This window comes from Lycorma delicatula, chromosome 12 (genome assembly GCF_047948215.1).
Source record: "Lycorma delicatula isolate Av1 chromosome 12, ASM4794821v1, whole genome shotgun sequence".
Taxonomy (NCBI): domain Eukaryota; kingdom Metazoa; phylum Arthropoda; class Insecta; order Hemiptera; family Fulgoridae; genus Lycorma; species Lycorma delicatula.
Genome location: NC_134466.1, coordinates 75,175,561 through 75,193,218, shown reverse-complemented (window position 1 = coordinate 75,193,218; position 17,658 = coordinate 75,175,561). Strand labels below are relative to the sequence as shown.

The following is a 17,658-nucleotide window of genomic DNA, read 5'->3' as shown; positions in this document are numbered from 1 at the left end:
GTTAAGTGAGAGAAAGGGGAGAAACAGTCATGCAGACAAGAGAATTAGGGAGGGTGAGTGAATTTGGATGTGAATATATGGATATGATGTCCCATCTAATACGATATCGCATTTGGTGTAACTATAACGGCAGCCAACCAATCATATTCTCATCAAGACAAGGTCGTATCTAAATTATATGATATCCAGCCGTGTAGATTCCAGTACTATTATTACGATTAAATTAATCTAAGTACGGAAAAGGTATTTCAAAAACATTCCCTATTTTTAATTAATCGCTAATTAAAATTTAACGTAAGTAAATATAAATTATAAGAATATATTAAAAGAGAAAAAATACAAAATAATATATATTAATATATTAATAAAGCTTCTCAATAAGAATTTTTATTAACGATTATAAAAAATTTTATAATGAGAAATTTTAGAGGATCAAAAAGGTAGAAATAAAATTTAACCGGTATTAAAAATATACTATCAAACAAAATATAACCGTAATTTTGATACTTTTTACTTCCTTGTACGAAGTAAAGGAAGTACTGCGATCGCGAAAAATTACGGTCAGATTTCAATGGAAATACCAATTTTGACCATCTCTGAATCAATTCTGACTAGTTTCGCCGTAACGTCTGTACGTACGTAGTATGTACGTATCTCGCATAATTTAAAAAACGATTAACGTAGGATGTTGAAATTTTGGATTTAGGACTGTTGTAACATCTAGTTGTGAACCTCTCCTTTTGATTGCAATCGACTGAACCAAAAAAGCCCAAAATTCTAAAAACAATAGGATTTTGAACTTTCCCCCTTAACCGCAGTAATAACCCCTTATTGAGAGCTTTTCAACGATATATCACGAGGTACTTATTTTCATCGCTTCCAGAGTTATACCCAAATAAAAGTTTAATTAATGAAATATTTGGAGCTTACAAGGGAAGGGATGTGGGTACGAATCAGACTTCATATCCTGTTTTTTAACTTTTATTGATTTATTAATAATTATTAATTCGTGGTTGTAAAACGATTTTTACAATAAATAATTATTCAATAATGACAATAAAAAAATGTGAAAAAACATCCCTTTCAGCACGCCGGAAGTCGGAGGTAGATTTCACCGGTGCTAAGTTGGGGATAAAATATTTTTCCACCTTAAAATTAAGAAAACCATCAAATTTACTCAATACGACATGTTTAAAATACGACAAGCCCGCCTTACAATTCCAGCAATATTTTGGTCATTCTTTGCCGTAAGTGTTGGTCATATCAAAATTTGTTTCAAACAAAAGTTTTAGAGGACTACCGACCACTTTAAACCGATTCAATGCTGTGCCTATTAAGAGAGGTACGATTTTTTCTCTTCAAAACCCCATTTTTGCACCCCCTGTGTCAATGGTTGGTGACATCAAAAACATTACTCGTATATGTTTTAGGCGCTTATCTAAAAAATAGTAGGAACTTTAAACGAATTCGATATTTTACTTAATAGGAAAGTTATAGCAATTTTTTGTTTTTTTTTTAAAAAGCCCCGCTCCCCATTTCCATTTCCATGGTACAATTTTGGCCGTTAATGAACTCGACCGAGATTTTTGGAGGAGGTATTTTTAATGAAAATTTTGAAAGTGATTAGCCCAAAATTACGGCAGTTATAATGTCCACAAGAAAGTGAAATAAATAAATAAATAAATATATATATATATATAAATTTTTGAGCTCTGACGGTGGTTTTGGGGACTGGGGGATGTGAAACACGAAGATATGTCGAAATTTTCCGGAATTAAAATGTGATACCCATTACAATAGGTAGGTGCTTTCTTATGAAATCTATCTAAAAAAATATATTGTCCAAAAATATAATAAAATAAACTATTTTGTAATTTGGGGGGTTTTACCCATTTACAACCCCTTAAAATTGGATAATTCATTTTATTTGAAAAATAGATATTTTACATAAAAATAAAAAAATAATTCATTTTTAATTATTAAAGATCTTTATTGATTTAGACTAAAAGTCTACCTAAAACCATGACCTCGTTTATATCAAACATCGGACTTTTAATTATTAAATATCACGTCATTATTTTCAAGTCATTTAAACATAAAGTGACGCGTTGATATTAAAGCGTAAGCTGCCCCACTCTATTCTTATTATATTGTAATATAACATAATAGTAAATTTAAACTTGTTTTCATATTATAATGTATTACAAGCGTGTCATTACACGAGTATTATTCTTTCTTATTTTTTTATAAATTTTGTTTTTATAAGACAGGCATTTTTAATATTACTACGTTCTATTAAATGAAATGTTTTATCTCTATAATTGCATTTTTAAATAGCAAATGTAATATTTTTTATTACTTTAGACCGGAACACTCGTTATAATTCTATTTCGTAATATGTCGACAATAGAATATAAACAAATATATATATGTAACCTTTCATTTCAAGGTTATTATCTTTTTTTCTGTTTAGCCTCGGGAACTACCGTAAAGTATTACTTCAGAGGATGATATTTATGAATATATCAATCTATTAAGTAAATGAAGCGTAGTCTTGTACAGTTTCCGGTCGATTACTCCTGAGTGTGGTTAATTGAATCCCAACCACCAAAGAACACCGGTATCCACTATCTAGTATTCAAATCCGTAAAAAGGTTATTCTTGCCTTTGCTAGGATTTGAACCTTAGAACTCTCGACTTCGAAATCAACTGATTTGCGATGACGAGTTAACAATTAGACCGACCCAGAGGGTTTACCATTTAAGCCTACTACTCTTCAAGATCTGCGAAATCGAATTGTTCCAGCAGTGAATTCAATAACCAGGGACCAGTTACCGATAAAAATAATTTGTGACGAATTAAAATAATTACTGTTGTTGATAAATATCGATTTTTACGTCCTTGTACGAAGTAAAGAAAGTATTGTGATCGCGAAAAATTTCGGTTTTCAAATTTCAACGGAAATTTTCATCTGACCATCCCTGAATACAATTTTACTATTTGCGGCGTGATGTCTGTACGTACAAATGTACGTTTGTATCTCGCATAACTCAAAAACGATTAAGCGTAGAATGTTGAAATTTTAGATTTAGGAATGTTATCGCATCCAATTATGCACCTCCCATTTGATTGCAATCTATTTCACCAAAAGTGTACAAAAAAAGCCCAAAATCCATAGAATTTGGATTTTGGAGTTTTTCTTAACTGCAGTTATAAGCCCTCATCGACAGATTTTCAACGATATATCACAACTGGTATTTATTTTCATCGGTTCCAGAGTTATAGCCAAATAAAATATTAATTAATGTAATATTTGGTTCTTACAAGGGGAAGGTACATCGGTTCGAATCCAATTTCATTTAATTTTTTTTTTTTTAATGAAAAGTACATAAAATTTTATTTCACTAATAACTTTTGACTTTTTTCTTTTTTTATTGTTATTATTGAATATTATTATTTATTTTAAACTTTTTTTTTACAATCGGAGGTTAATAATTATTAATAAATCAATATAATTAATTATAAAAAAAGCAAGAACTATCGCATGAAAATAAACAAGAACAAAACAAAAGTAATGAAATGTAGTAGAAATAACAAAGATGGACCGCTGAATGTGAAAATAGGAGGAGAAAAGATTACGGAGGTAGAAGAATTTTGTTATCTGGGAAGTGAAATTACTAAAGATGGACGAAGCAGGAGCGATATAAAATGCCGGATAGCACAAGCTAAACGAGCCTTCAGTAAGAAATATAATTTGTTTACATCAAAAATTAATTTAAATGTCAGGAAAAGATTTTTGAAAGTGTATGTTTGGAGTGTCGCTTTATATGGAAGTGAAGCTTGGACGATCGGAGTATCTGAGAAGAAAAGATTAGAAGCTTTTGAAATGCGGTGCTATAGGAGAATGTTAAAAATCAGACGGGTGGATAAAGTGACAAATGAAGAGGTGTTGCGGCAAATCGATGAAGAAAGAAGCATTTGGAAAAACATAGTTAAAAGAAGAGACAGACTTATAGGCCACATACTAAGGCATCCTGGAATAGTCGCTTTAATATTGGAAGGACAGGTAGAAGGGAAAAATTGTGTAGGCAGGCCACGTTTGGAGTATGTAAAACAAATTGTTGGGGATGTAGGATGTAGAGGGTATACTGAAATGAAACGACTAGCACTAGATAGGGAATCTTGGAGAGCTGCATCAAACCAGTCAAATGACTGAAGACAAAAAGACAAAAAAAAAAATAAAAAAAGTTGAAAAAAAAATTCCGCCGGTGCTAAGGAGGGGATAAAAAAACTTTCCAACCCTAAAATTAAGAAAAACTTCAAATTTACTCATTACGACAATGGTTGGATGTGAAAAATGTTTCACATATTTAGCATACGACAAGCCCCATCTTACAATTCCAGTAACATTTTGATCATCTCTTAACGTAAGGGTTGGTTATATCAAAAATTATTTCGGACAAAAGTTCTAGTTAATGTTTAGAGTACTAAAGAACACTTTAAACCGATTCGATACTGTGCCTATTCAGGGAGGTATGATTTTTTTTTGTCTTCAAAACCCAATTTTTTCCACCCTCTGGGTCCATGGTTGATTATATAAAAAAACTACTTAGATAACTTTTAGACCCTTATACAAAGAATAGTGAGACATTTAACTGAATCCGATATTTTACTTAATCAGAAAGTTATAGCAATATTTTTTTTCCTATTTTTGATTTCGATCATTCCTTGCCGTAAAGGTTGGTCATATCAATAATTGCTAGAAAAAATATATACATATGAAGTCAGATTCGAACCGATGTGTACAAGGTTACGGATCTGACACATTCTCACTTATACCGCATAATTACTTGAGCGATATGAAACAAAATTAAAATATAAACTTATATATAATACCGATACGGACACCGTAATAAAATGTGAAGCATTGTGTCCACCACAATCCAATTGTGTAACCGTCCATTTTATTAAAGAACTGGAGGATCGTATCTCTTTCAAATGAAATAAATTTACCATAACCATTTTTCGTAAGTTTGAAATAAATATAAGTACTTATAAAAGAAAAACAAAAAAAAAATGGGTGTATGTAATTTAATTGTACAAGGAAGTCATGTGCTGTCCACATCAGATTTTTATTTTTATTTTTTATTTTTACTTTTAAGGCCGCAAAGGACCACTTTAGTCACAATAATTCAAGTCTTTTTTGCCGATCTTTTGGCCTTAGCTTTTACTTTCTCCCAATATTTAGTCGTTCTTAATGATCTTGCTTTACGATCCTCTTCTGAATAAATCCTTTTTGCATAATTAAAAGTTCTTACTTTAAAGTCGGTATAATTTAAAGTCGGTAAATTTGTAATAACAAATTTTAATTTTTCGGATTTATTAAGTAAATCTTCGTTAAGTCAAACTTAATTCTTGCATGTCTTCTTTAATTTCTTTGATCCATAATGGCGGATTTTTTAAAGACCAAAATCGATCGATAATTCTCTTAGTAATCCTAACCTGCGGTAATCTTAACGAGTGTGCGCACAAAGAAATTCGTTTCTTTTTATAACGATTAAGGATTCCATGTTTTCGTACGGAAATCTATTAGGCGATAATCTGTACCGATTTTCGTGTTTATATTTTTTGTTTATGCGGGTTCTAAGAATCCTGAGTTCAACTTTAAGCAAAGGTTCGGTCCTATTTTTCTGATTTAATCTAAATAAAGTCTCGCTCGCGTAAGTAATTACCGGTTTAACCGCGGTTTTGTAACGTCTAATTTTAGTGTTAATCGAGAGCGATTTTTTGTTGTAAGTTTTTTTGGTTACTTGTAGTACTTTAAATAATTTATTAAGTCTTTCAGTCCGATTTTGTTTTTCGTTACAAATTACAAGTAACGTTCTCTACAAGATATTTAAATTTTTCTACAAGTTCTACTTTGTTTCCGTTAATATTCACACAATTAACTAAAGGATCTATAGCCATCCTTTTAGTCTTTTCGTAAGAAATTTTAAGTCCAATTTTATTCGCAAGTTCTTCTATACTTGCTATTTGTATCGTGGCTTCTGCGATACTATCAGCTAATAAAGCTTAGTTTTCGGCAAATCCTAGGCGATTTAAATTTAAGTTATCTCTTTTGTATCCTATGTGAATATTTTTTGGATTAATTTTAAACCGTTCGCGTATCAGAAATTCTAGTGCACAATTAAATAATAAAGGCGAAAGTCCGATTTTTATTTTATAGATTTGTTTGTATATTTTTTCATATATATATTTTTTTAAGGTTATCAACCTGAGCGTTTAAGATTTGTTTTTAGCTTTTTATACTTTATTTCGATTTTTTATTTTTTTTATTTTTATTAACAATTTGTTTGATTATATGATTTAACGGTTTTTTGTTTGCTATTTACTTAAGCACTGTAATCTAGAATCAATAAATGTAAGTAATTTAATGTTACTTTTGTTTTTCATTTTTAATTTTTATTTCCTGCAGCCGGTTTCATTTGACCACCTGTATTATATCGATTAGTTACCCGATATTATAAATTGGTATCCATCATACGTTTTTAGAAATGCATGAATTGCATCTTTGCGTCTTTCCTCTTCCAATGAACGTTTCCTCAACATGATAATTATATGGAATCGACTACGGTTATTTTTCTGAAGTCTTTCGTAGGTCAGATGGGAAAAGATTATTTTATTATATTTTAATATACGTTTTTTAATTATAATTTATGTTATATCATTGTTATTCGGTAAATAAATACATAATTATTGTTAGTATTAAAAATCAGGTATACAAAATTACTATAACAAAATAATAAACGAAAAACATGATTTGATTTTGATTTTGATTTCACAATATTGTACGGATGAGCTGAGTAAAGCAAAACTAATCAATCGTTTTCATGAAAAAGTTATTTTTTAAATTGGACTGCACGTGGATGTTAGTTATTGAATATTATAGACAAAAAACTAGATACTTTATTCATGAGATTCAAATATTTTTAAACGTAATAAAATCTCTAAATAAATATAATAATATTTACACGAATATTTCTATTTTAATTACAACAGGTGGTTTTTGTTCTTTTTTCACTAAAAATAACGAATTATTTAAGATATTGCTAACTATCAAATTAAAATTTATTTTCACGTAATAAAAAAGAATTGATTTGTTTAACAACGTTTAAACTGTTGGTTAATTTTCTACGATTTAAAGAGGAGGAAATTTCTAAATTTTCCTGCATTTCTTTAATTTTGTTTACTGTGTTCATTTTTTTCTCTCAAGCAAACAGGTAAAATTTTTTTTTAATTTTCTACAGAGAGTTCCTCAAATGATTCCATTCTAAGTTTCTTATAGTACAATTTATTCTTTCTTCTTTATCTCTGTCTTTTTCTTTTTGTTTACCCCTAGAACCACAATAAGGTATTACTTCAGGGGATCTGGCTAACTGGCATTTCTCCCGCCACCACCCCATTCGGTCGCCCTAGATCATATGACCAAATGTCCGTGTCAAAAACGGCTACTGTGCCTCAAAAACAGTTTAGCGACCGATAATCTAATAGCTCCTAATGAGCTTACCTAACAACGTGAACGGACTAAGCGAGGTGCCATACACCCCACCAGCTTACGTGTCCTAACCGCTCACTTGTCATACAATAAAACTAAACCGGGGAGCGCACCCGTTGTTATTATTCCTGTTACGCCTCGGTCGCAGTATGCCAGCTAGTACCTGTCCACCATTTAAAGCGCTTGGGACTTTATCTGGTTGGTGGCCAGCCATTATCTCTGGATTAGCTGCCCACAGCAGCACGGTAGAAGTCATTATACTTTACTCTTCACTAATCTACCGATGTCGGTTAAACAACGCAACCTCATCGAGGAACTCCAACACGGTCCGATAATGCGGCTCTCGTCACAGTGACTCGCCGTTTATGAGCGGAAAATTTTACCCTTAACCTGTAAGTTCCAGAGTGTTAAACAGACGAAAGAAGAGCTCAAAATATTCAACGTTACAGAAAATGACTGACTAGATGCAAAAGAATACAGAAAAATACTTTTTGAATTAAAGGTTCCTGTAGGTGAAAAAACCTCAACGGAAGAGAAAGTACTGAAAAAAGAACAGCTAAACAGTCTAAAAGAACAAAGAACTTCGGGAAGAAAAAGAAAGAAACTATTTTCGTGATCCTTGATAACATATCCGCAGAGAAAAAACTTTGATTTGAACACCATATGACTTCCTTGAACGCTTGTTAAATTAGATATACAAGTTTTTTTTTAAAATGAAATATACATAAAATTTCATTCATTAATAATTTCATATTTATTATTATTATTATTATTGAATTACTATTTATTGTAATTTTTTTTTACAATCAGAGGTTAATAATTATTAATAAATCAATATATTTCAATTAAAAAAAAAAAGGTTAAAAAAAGAAGATTATGTCAGATTTGAACCGATGTGCTTTCCCCTTGTAAGATCCAAATATTTCATTAATTAAAATTTTATTTGGCTATAACTCTGAAAGCAATGAAAATAAGTACCACTTATTTTCGTTGAAAAACTCTCAATGAAAGCTTATTACTGCAGTTAAGAAAAAGTTCAAAATTAATTTTTTTGGATTTTGGGCTTTTTGGACACTTTTGGTCCAGTCGATTATATTCAAAAGGAGAGGTGCAGAACTAGATGTTACAGCAGTCCTAAATCCAAAATTTTAACATCCTTTGGCTAATCATTCTTGAGTTATGCAAGATTCATACGTACAGACGTCACGCCGAAAATAGTCAAAATGGGTTCAAGGATGGTCAAAATGGATATTTCCGTTGAAATTTAAAAATCGAAAATTTTCACGATCACAATACTTCCTTTACTTCGTACAAGGAAGTAAATAAGTAATTTAAATATATATATATATATATATATATATATTTTTTTTTTTCTTGAAAAGATATAGTTGGAAAAGAATGTAAGTTTGTCGTAGAGAGGGGCGTTACCTATAGACGACAGAGCCTAGACTTTTTAACCTTGCTGCTGGATCTTTCTTATAAGATGTTGCTTATATATTTTTCATAACATTTATTCATAATTACTGAATGAACAAATTTCTCTGGATTACAGAACTTTTTCGTGGGACTAGAGTGCTCGAGTGTTGCTTTTCTGTATTATTTTTACCGGGAAAATCCCTTTTTTCCATCCTTTTTAAGCCGTTACGATTTTTGAAAAGGTTTAGCGAGATGGATTGAGCTTGATAAACTTTAATTGTTACTGATGTGAAAATTTTAAGTTTGAGCTAAGAATCGAATAAAGATATAACAAATAAAATATAATTAAAAAGTAAATAAATATAATAAATAAGAATAAATATGATATGGTTGCTCTTTTAACGGAATACGTTTGGAAACCTAGATTTTGATTTTGTTCCACATTTAAAAGACTAGTTTTATAATAGTTTTTGATATCGGAAAGCACGCTATATACAATCTATGGTACGTATATTTATGTAATTCTCAGCCGGCTTAGTGCTACAATTGAAAGCACGATGAAATCATACAAAAAAGAAAGAGCCAGGAATAAAAGAAAAAAGAGAAAGATTGAAATAATAAAACTCGATTTATCATCTAAAGTAGTCCCCGTTATAACTTTATCGATAAGTTTTAACTTAAATTACCCGTTTCATAAAATAATTTAATAAAAACATGTTTAAAAAAAGACTTCAAAGAAACTGTTAAAAAATATAATAAATAATATTGTATCAGTTGTTTTTTATACTTAGACTTTCTGAAGTCGGAGCCAATTAAAAAGTAATTAACGAACAATGAATTTGGCGCAACCTTCAAACAACAGAAATTTAACAAAGCATTCAAATTTTAAAATTGTTATTTTTTACCTATTTTATTTTATTATTATTTTTTTTTTATTCCATATATGCAGGTTTCATTATAAGTTTTAAATTTAACACCAAAACGCTCGAAAAAAATTAATGTATTTATCTTCTTGTACAATTTTTTTTTGCTTGAAATCTTTATTTTTTCAAAATTTATTTGTTTTGGAAATATATTATGTTAGATTGTTCAACAATAATTACATCAAATATTGTATCTTTCTGATATTCATATTCATGTTATTGTGTGAAAATTAAAAAAAAAAAACAAATATTCTCACAGATAATAAAGTAATGGTACACCAAGATATAATACGAAAGGTAAAGTCGATAGATGGGTGGAATATATTGAAGAGTTATACGGAGGAAATGAATTAGAAAATGGTGTTATAGAAGAAGAAGAGGAAGTTGAGGAGGATTAAATGGGAGAAACAATACTGAGATCTGAATTTAAGAGAGCATTAAAAGATTTAAATGGCAGAAAGGCTCCTGGAATAGACGGAATACCTGTAGAATTACTGCGCAGTGCAAGTGAGGAAGCGATTGATAGATTATACAAACTGGTGTGTAATATTTATCAAAAAGGGGAATTTCCGTCAGCCTTCAAAAAAGTGTTATAGTAATGATACCAAAGAAAGCAGGGGCAGATTTATGTGAAGAATACAGAACAATTAGTTTAACTAGTCGTGCATCAAAAATCTTAACTTGAATTCTATACAGAAGAATTGAGAGAAGAGTGGAGGAAGTGTTAGAAGAAGACCGATTTGGTTTCAGGAAAAGTATAGGGACAAGGGAAGCAATTTTAGGCCTCAGATTAATAGTAGAAGGAAGATTAGAGAAAAACAAACCGACATACTTGGTGTTTATAGATCTAGAAAAGGCGTTCGATAACGTAGACTGGAATAAAATGTTCAGCATTTAAAAAAAATTAGAGTTCAAATACAGAGATAGAAGAACAATTGCTAACATGTACAGCAACCAAACAGCAACAGTAACAATTGAAGAACATAAGAAAGAAGCCGTAATAAGAAAGGGAGTCCGACAAGGATATTCTCTATCTCCGTTACTTTTTAATCTTTACATGGAACTAGCAGTTAATGATATTAAAGAACAAATTACATTCGGAGTATCAGTACAAGGTGAAAAGATAAAGACGCTACGATTTGCTGATGATATAGTAATTCTAGACGAGAGTAAAAAGGATTTAGAAGAAACAATGAACGGCATAGATGAAGTCCTACGCAAGAACTATCGCATGAAAATAAACAAGAACAAAACAAAAGTAATGAAATGTAGTAGAAATAACAAAGATGGACCGCTGAATGTGAAAATAGGACGAGAAAAGATTATGGAGGTAGAAGAATTTTGATATTTGGGAAATAGAATTACTAAAGATGGACGAAGCAGGAGCGATATAAAATGCCGAACAGCACAAGCTAAACGAGCCTTCAGTAAGAAATATAATTTGTTTACATTAAAAATTAATTTAAATGTCAGAAAAAGATTTTTGAAAGTATATGATTGGAGCGTAGCTTTATATGGAAGTGAAACTTGGACAATCGGAGTTCCTGAGAAGAAAAGATTAGTAGATTTTGAAATACGGTGCTATAGAAGAATGTTAAAAAACAGACGGGTGGATAAAGTGACAAATGAAGAGGTATTGCGGCAAATAGATGAAGAAAGAAGCGATTGGAAAAATATAGTTAAAAGAAGAGACAGACTTATAGGCCACATACTAAGGCATCCTGGAATAGTCGCTTTAATATTGGAAGGACATGTAGAAGGGAAAAATTGTGTAGGCAGGCCACGTTTGGAATATGTAAAACAAATTGTTAGGGATGTAGGATGTAGGGGGTATACTGAAATGAAACTACTAGCACTAGATAGGGAATCTTGGAGAGCTGCATCATACCAGTCAAATGACTGAAAACAAAAAAAAAACTAATTTCCGTTTTCCATAGATTCCTTAGCTTGTGCTAAAATTCTTTTACGTTTTTTCTGCATTTGTTTTCATATTTTTGTCGAGCTGCAGTTCCGGAATTATTGTGCTTCTTGTAAACTTTTCTTTTTTGATACATATAGTGGTGTTTTTGAAGAGTTCTTCGTATTTAAAATAAAAATGAAATTAATAAAATTAAAATAAAATAATTTTATATAAATAAGAAATTAAAGTCTGATTTGGACACCACATGACTTCCATGTACGCCTTATTAAATGACATATACACTTCTTTTTTTTTTAAATGAAAAGTACATAAAATTTTATTTCATTAATAACTTTTGATATTTTTTCATATTTCTCTTTTTTATTATTGAATAAAATAAATTTTTTTATAATCAGAGGTAAATAATTAATTATTAATAAATTAAAAAAAGGAGATGAAGTCTGATTCGAACCGATATGCCTTCCGCTTATAAGATCCAAATATTTCATTAATTATAATTTCATTTTGCGGCTATAACTCTGGAACCACTGAAAATAAGTATCACTTATGATATATCGTTGAAAGGTTCTCAATCAGGGCTTATTACTGCAATTAAGAAAAAGTCCAAAATCCAATTTGTTTTGTATTTTGGGCTTTTTTTGACACTTTTGCTTCAGTCGATTCTAATAAAAAGGGGAAGGTGCACAAGTAGATGTTACAACATCCTACGGCTAATCGTTCTTTAGTTATGCAAGATACATACGTACGTACGTACAGACGTCACGCCGAAACTAGTCAAAATATATTCAGGTATGATCAAAATAGATATTTCGGTTGAAATGTGAAAACCGAAATTTTTCGCGATCACAATACTTCCTTTACTTCGTATAAGGAAGTAAAAAACAAAAAACGATTACCGGCCTGCCGGGTTTTTGTACCGATAAACTCGTCGTCGTAAATCGGCTGATTTCGAGTCGAAGTCCTTAGGTTTAAATGCTTTTCTTTAGTCGCTTTTATTAGGATTTGAATACTAGATCGTGGATACCGGTGTTGTTTGGTGTGCGGATTTCAATTAATCACACATCTCAGGAACGGCTGGCCTGAGTTTGTTCGAGACTACACATTTACCCAGTTATATTACTCTGAAGAGTCGTTAATCACTCTTAATTGTTGATGCGACCGTAAATAAAAGTATTAAAAAAAAGAAAAATGTTATTATTTATTTTTAAATATAATTTAATTATTATTTACACATTTTGCAATTTTCTAGCCCTTATAAATTCTATTAACATCATCGCTGTATTTATTTATTTAATCTATTTTTAATAAATTTAAATTATGTTTTCTATATCGTTCAAAATATTATATTTATTTAAAACATCATTTATTTATAAAAATTCTTAGTTTTATGCCGTTTATGTACCGAAGTACAATTTTGTGAAAAAAAAATTTGAATGTAATACAAATAAAAGTGGATGTTGGGATTTTTTTTAAGTTTCCAACCGGTGAAAAAAAAAACTGATAAATTTATAGTTGTTCGGAATGAAATATTTCCTGCCTTTCTCGTTCTAATATCGGTCTAAAAATAAAATTACAATAAAAAAAAATAATTTTTTATAATCAGTTCCTTTTACTACATTATTTTTAATTTTTCTTTCATTTATTTACTTATTTTTGGTTTGTTTTATTAATTTAATAATACATTTTATTTATCATTTTATCGTATTTCATTAATTACAGGCGACACTGGTCGGCGCCATGTTGTACACAGAAGAATGTACGTCATTTTCCCTGCAGAAGACGTTGTGGAATTTACTTTGAGAAGGCCTACGTATACTGTAACTGCCGTACAAAATTGCCAGGGTAAACGAATAATTAAAAAGAAAGTTACCGTAACTAACCAAAATTTTATTTCAATTTATTATTTAATTATTGATTTCTTTCCTTTAACAAAATTAGAGATAGTTTACTAACAAGTGTGATACAAAATTAACAAAATTCCTGACTGAGGACCACGTTAACCCCTTCCTGCACGCGTCGGTAGATTTTTAATCTACTGACGTAGATTAAGAAAAATGTTTTTAATTATAACATTACGGAATGATTTTTAATTAATAAAAACTCCAAGAGTAGTTTTACGCCGTGGAAATCTAAACCGGGATTTAATATTAGCGCTTAGAAATATTGCCGAGCGAGAAACATCGGGCTGATCGGTAGCTTAATATTTAACAGTCCTCAAACGGGTCGAGGCTTAAATAAATAAAACAGTACTAATAATATTAAAAAGTTATAAAGCGTGTTTAAGACGAGATCGATGAAGATTTAGTAGACTGAATTATTTTCTTTATTCTGTACACCGTACTGCTTAAAAATTATTCTTAATACTTTCACGATTTGCAATTTTTTGTAAATTTTTAACAATTATAATGCACGAATAATATTATTATAAACCGCGTACTAAAAATAAGAATTATAAGAAACTTTGGAACTACGGAAGTAAATTATTATTTTTTTTTAATTTACAAGTATTAAAATATAAAATAAGCGAAATAAAATCTTTAAAAATTAACTTTCGGTCGAGTAATAAAAAATATAAAAAAGTATACAGAAAAACATATTCTATACACAAAAGTTACAAGAATTATCCTTAAACCTATCTGGAAGTACGGTATCCAACTGCGGGCACCACGAGTAACAAACAATATTGAGATTCGAAAATTCCAAAATAAATTGGTGAATACTAAGAGGCTCCGTGGTTGTTAGGGATTGAGAAATTCATGACTATCTTGGATTACCTTCTGTTTACGAGTAGATCCAAAAATTTAACTCGCGGTACAAACAGAAGTTAAACGCGTAAATTATCTGGCGGTAAATCTATTGGTCAACGGCAATGAAATCTGTAGACTAAAAACTTTCCGTGTATTGGACCTGAGAGATATAACCGGAGGAGTGACCGGGAGAAGGACCCTAGGAGTGGAAACACAGGATGACTCTTTCACTGTCCACTGAACATAGTTTTGATCATAAATACAATTATTTCTATTTACAGACGAATATTTGTTTTATCTGTAATGTTGTTTTAAATGTATCGGTGAAATTGTTTTAAGTTTGTTCTGTCTGCGATTTATTTCTAGTGCGACGTTAAGTACATAACTTAATTTGGACCAACTTTTTTTTTTTACTACCATTTTTTAAACACAACAAGGAGCGACCGGTAACCGCCTAAAAGACGTTGCCTCGATCGCACTCGTGTGTCGCGGCGAAGACTGGCCACCATGACTCCAGTCCAATCTGGACCTCCCATCGGGGTCCTCTCCGTATCATAAGGATTTCTCGGCCTCTTCTTCCGGACAACTGAGATACCCCTCCTTAATGAGGCTACCCTTCCGGTTCCTACACTACCTGGAGTCCCCATCACGATCCCCATCATTCCTCATCCAGCGCGCCCTCTCCGCATACCACAGGGTCCTTAATGTACTTGGACCACCTGTACAACGTTTTTCCTATGTATGGATGTGCTGAACGTTTGTATTCTTAAAGGAGGCGTTTCGTCGGGATCTCTGTTAACGTGATTATCGCAAATCGATTGATTCGTGATAAAATCGAAAAAAATGTAGAAAATCGATTTTATATCCAACAGATAGGAAAAAACGTTACATACCTACGTATATTATTTTTCGACATAGTTCCTCTCCAAATTCTCATATCCCTGACACCATTATCCATTTCCCCTTCAAAATTTTCACGGATTCCATCCCCGAGTTGATCGTCTGTTTTCAAGTATTAAGTACCCGGCCAATACTTTAATTCTGTGAAAATCAGACGCTGCCATATCAGGACTGTAAGGGAGACGGTAAAAAAACCTGTAACAAAATTGATTGAAACAATATTAGTGCTAACTGCGGTGGGAGGCCGCACATAATCACGAACAAAAGAACGATCTCCTCGGTTAGCATTTCGCTCCGTTTATTTTGTATCGTTCTTTTAAGCTTTGTATACGTTTCACAATAAACGTTTGCTGTTACTATCGTACCCGGCAAAGTACTACCGTCAAACTCCGTTACTATCTCATAACGTAGTAATTTTTGATCGAATTTGAATATTTTGGGCTTGATCGATTAATACGATACATCTACTGTTTGGACTTTTCTTTTGTCTCGATATCAATGAACCGAATCCATATTTTGTTCCCGGTAACGATACTAGTACCATCAAGAAATTCGCTTCATTTTTTTTTTTGTTTTGCTGAGCCAATTTTTTTTGTGTTGTGTCAAACACCGCTCCCATTCTTTTCGATTTGAAGACGACTGTAAATTTTTTCAGTTGCTAACAGTGTAAAGTGCTTACGATAAACCGATCTGTAACGATTCCGTAAAGAGTGAACCGTGAAATCTGAAGAAACCTTTCACTAATTTCAGCAATTGTAAAGTGGCGTTTATCAAGAACGGCATGTTCAATTTTTTTCAACAATTCACAATAGAATATTACACGCTTCCTTCCTCGACCCGCACGTTAGTTTCCCTTTCCTGAGATTTCTGCACCGTTCTCTCGCAGAATCATCATTCATTACTTTATAACCGTAAACTACGGACGCTAGATCTCGGCTGAATATGTTCCTCCTCCTTGCAAAAAGTAAATTATGCTACTTTTCTCGCAACTAGCAGAAGCTGTTACAATCTCCTCCGTATTTCGTCACCAACTACTTTTCTTTTTTTTCCTGTTTAACCTCCGGGAATTACCATTCAAGTATTACTTCAGAGGATGAATGAGGATGATATATATGAATGTAAATGAAGTGTAGTCTTGTACAGTCTCAATTCGAACATTCCTGAGATGTGTGGTTAATTGAAACCCAACCACCAAAGAACACCGGTATCCACGATCTAGTATTCAAATCTGTGTAAAAATAACTGACTTTACTAGGACTTGAACGCTAGAACTCTCGACTTCCAAATCAGCTGATTTGGGAAGACGCGTTTACCACTAGACCGACCCGGTGGGTTTCATCACTTACTACTTGCTCGAACTGTACAGAACGGAACGGCGACTTACTGTATATGTGACGTTATTTAACTTAGTTGATTTCTGCTGCACGTGCGCTATGATGTTGTGCAAACCGGATTATTTGCACTCCCGTCAGTAGGTTAACTAATAAATAGACTACTTATTTAAAATACTTTAAAAAGAAAAAAAAATGAGCCTTGCCATTTCTAAGTAAAATAAACCGTGTTCTTTTTATAACACTCATTTTTGTTTCTAAATGTATACTGTTGACGGTATGGCCGAGATTTTTGGTAAAATTATACACGTTAATATAGTAATCTTCTACATCAGTATTTGATGTCAAATTTAAAAAATTCAGAGTAAAAAAGAAATTTATATCCGGATTTCGCTCGATGGAGTTTTTATATTTTAAGTTGATTTTATTTTTGTTGTTCTACACTCATTTATAAGCCTTAAATCTGTTCGAGGTGGAAGACGTTTTTGTTGTTATATAAAAAATACCGGTATTAAATTTTACATTTAGAGAGGCAAAGAATATTATTATAATAGATCTTATCTTGTCTCGGCTCCGATATACGTATATAAATCAGTTCGCTGAAGAAAATAAATGCGATTAAATAAATTTTTCAAAAAAGGTGAAAAAAAAATTAAATAATTTACCGATTTAAAATGGAAAAAGAACCGGATGTTTGGTACAGACGAAATTGTAATGGATTACTTACTGACGCATCTTATGCATCACTTAGTTTAACGTCAGTTCATGTTGTTGGCCTGTTGGGACTGTACTTTACCGCAACTAGCAGTTAAGAGATAGATTGAAATGGATTACAGTAGCTATATAGTTAGAAAATCAAGCAAAA

At 31.5% G+C, this 17,658-nt stretch overlaps 1 protein-coding gene across 2 annotated transcripts in view; it reads left to right on the top strand.

The window, feature by feature from the left end:
• Positions 1–17,658, top strand: part of Stacl (SH3 and cysteine-rich domain-containing protein) — a 1,060,888-nt gene that overhangs the window by 190,418 nt on the left and 852,812 nt on the right. For both annotated transcript variants that reach the window (XM_075379276.1, XM_075379274.1), the window contains exon 2: positions 13,535–13,657. In XM_075379276.1, coding sequence (XP_075235391.1) covers positions 13,570–13,657 — 88 coding nt within the window. In that variant the 5' untranslated portion in view covers positions 13,535–13,569. The remainder of the gene's footprint in view (positions 1–13,534; positions 13,658–17,658) is intronic.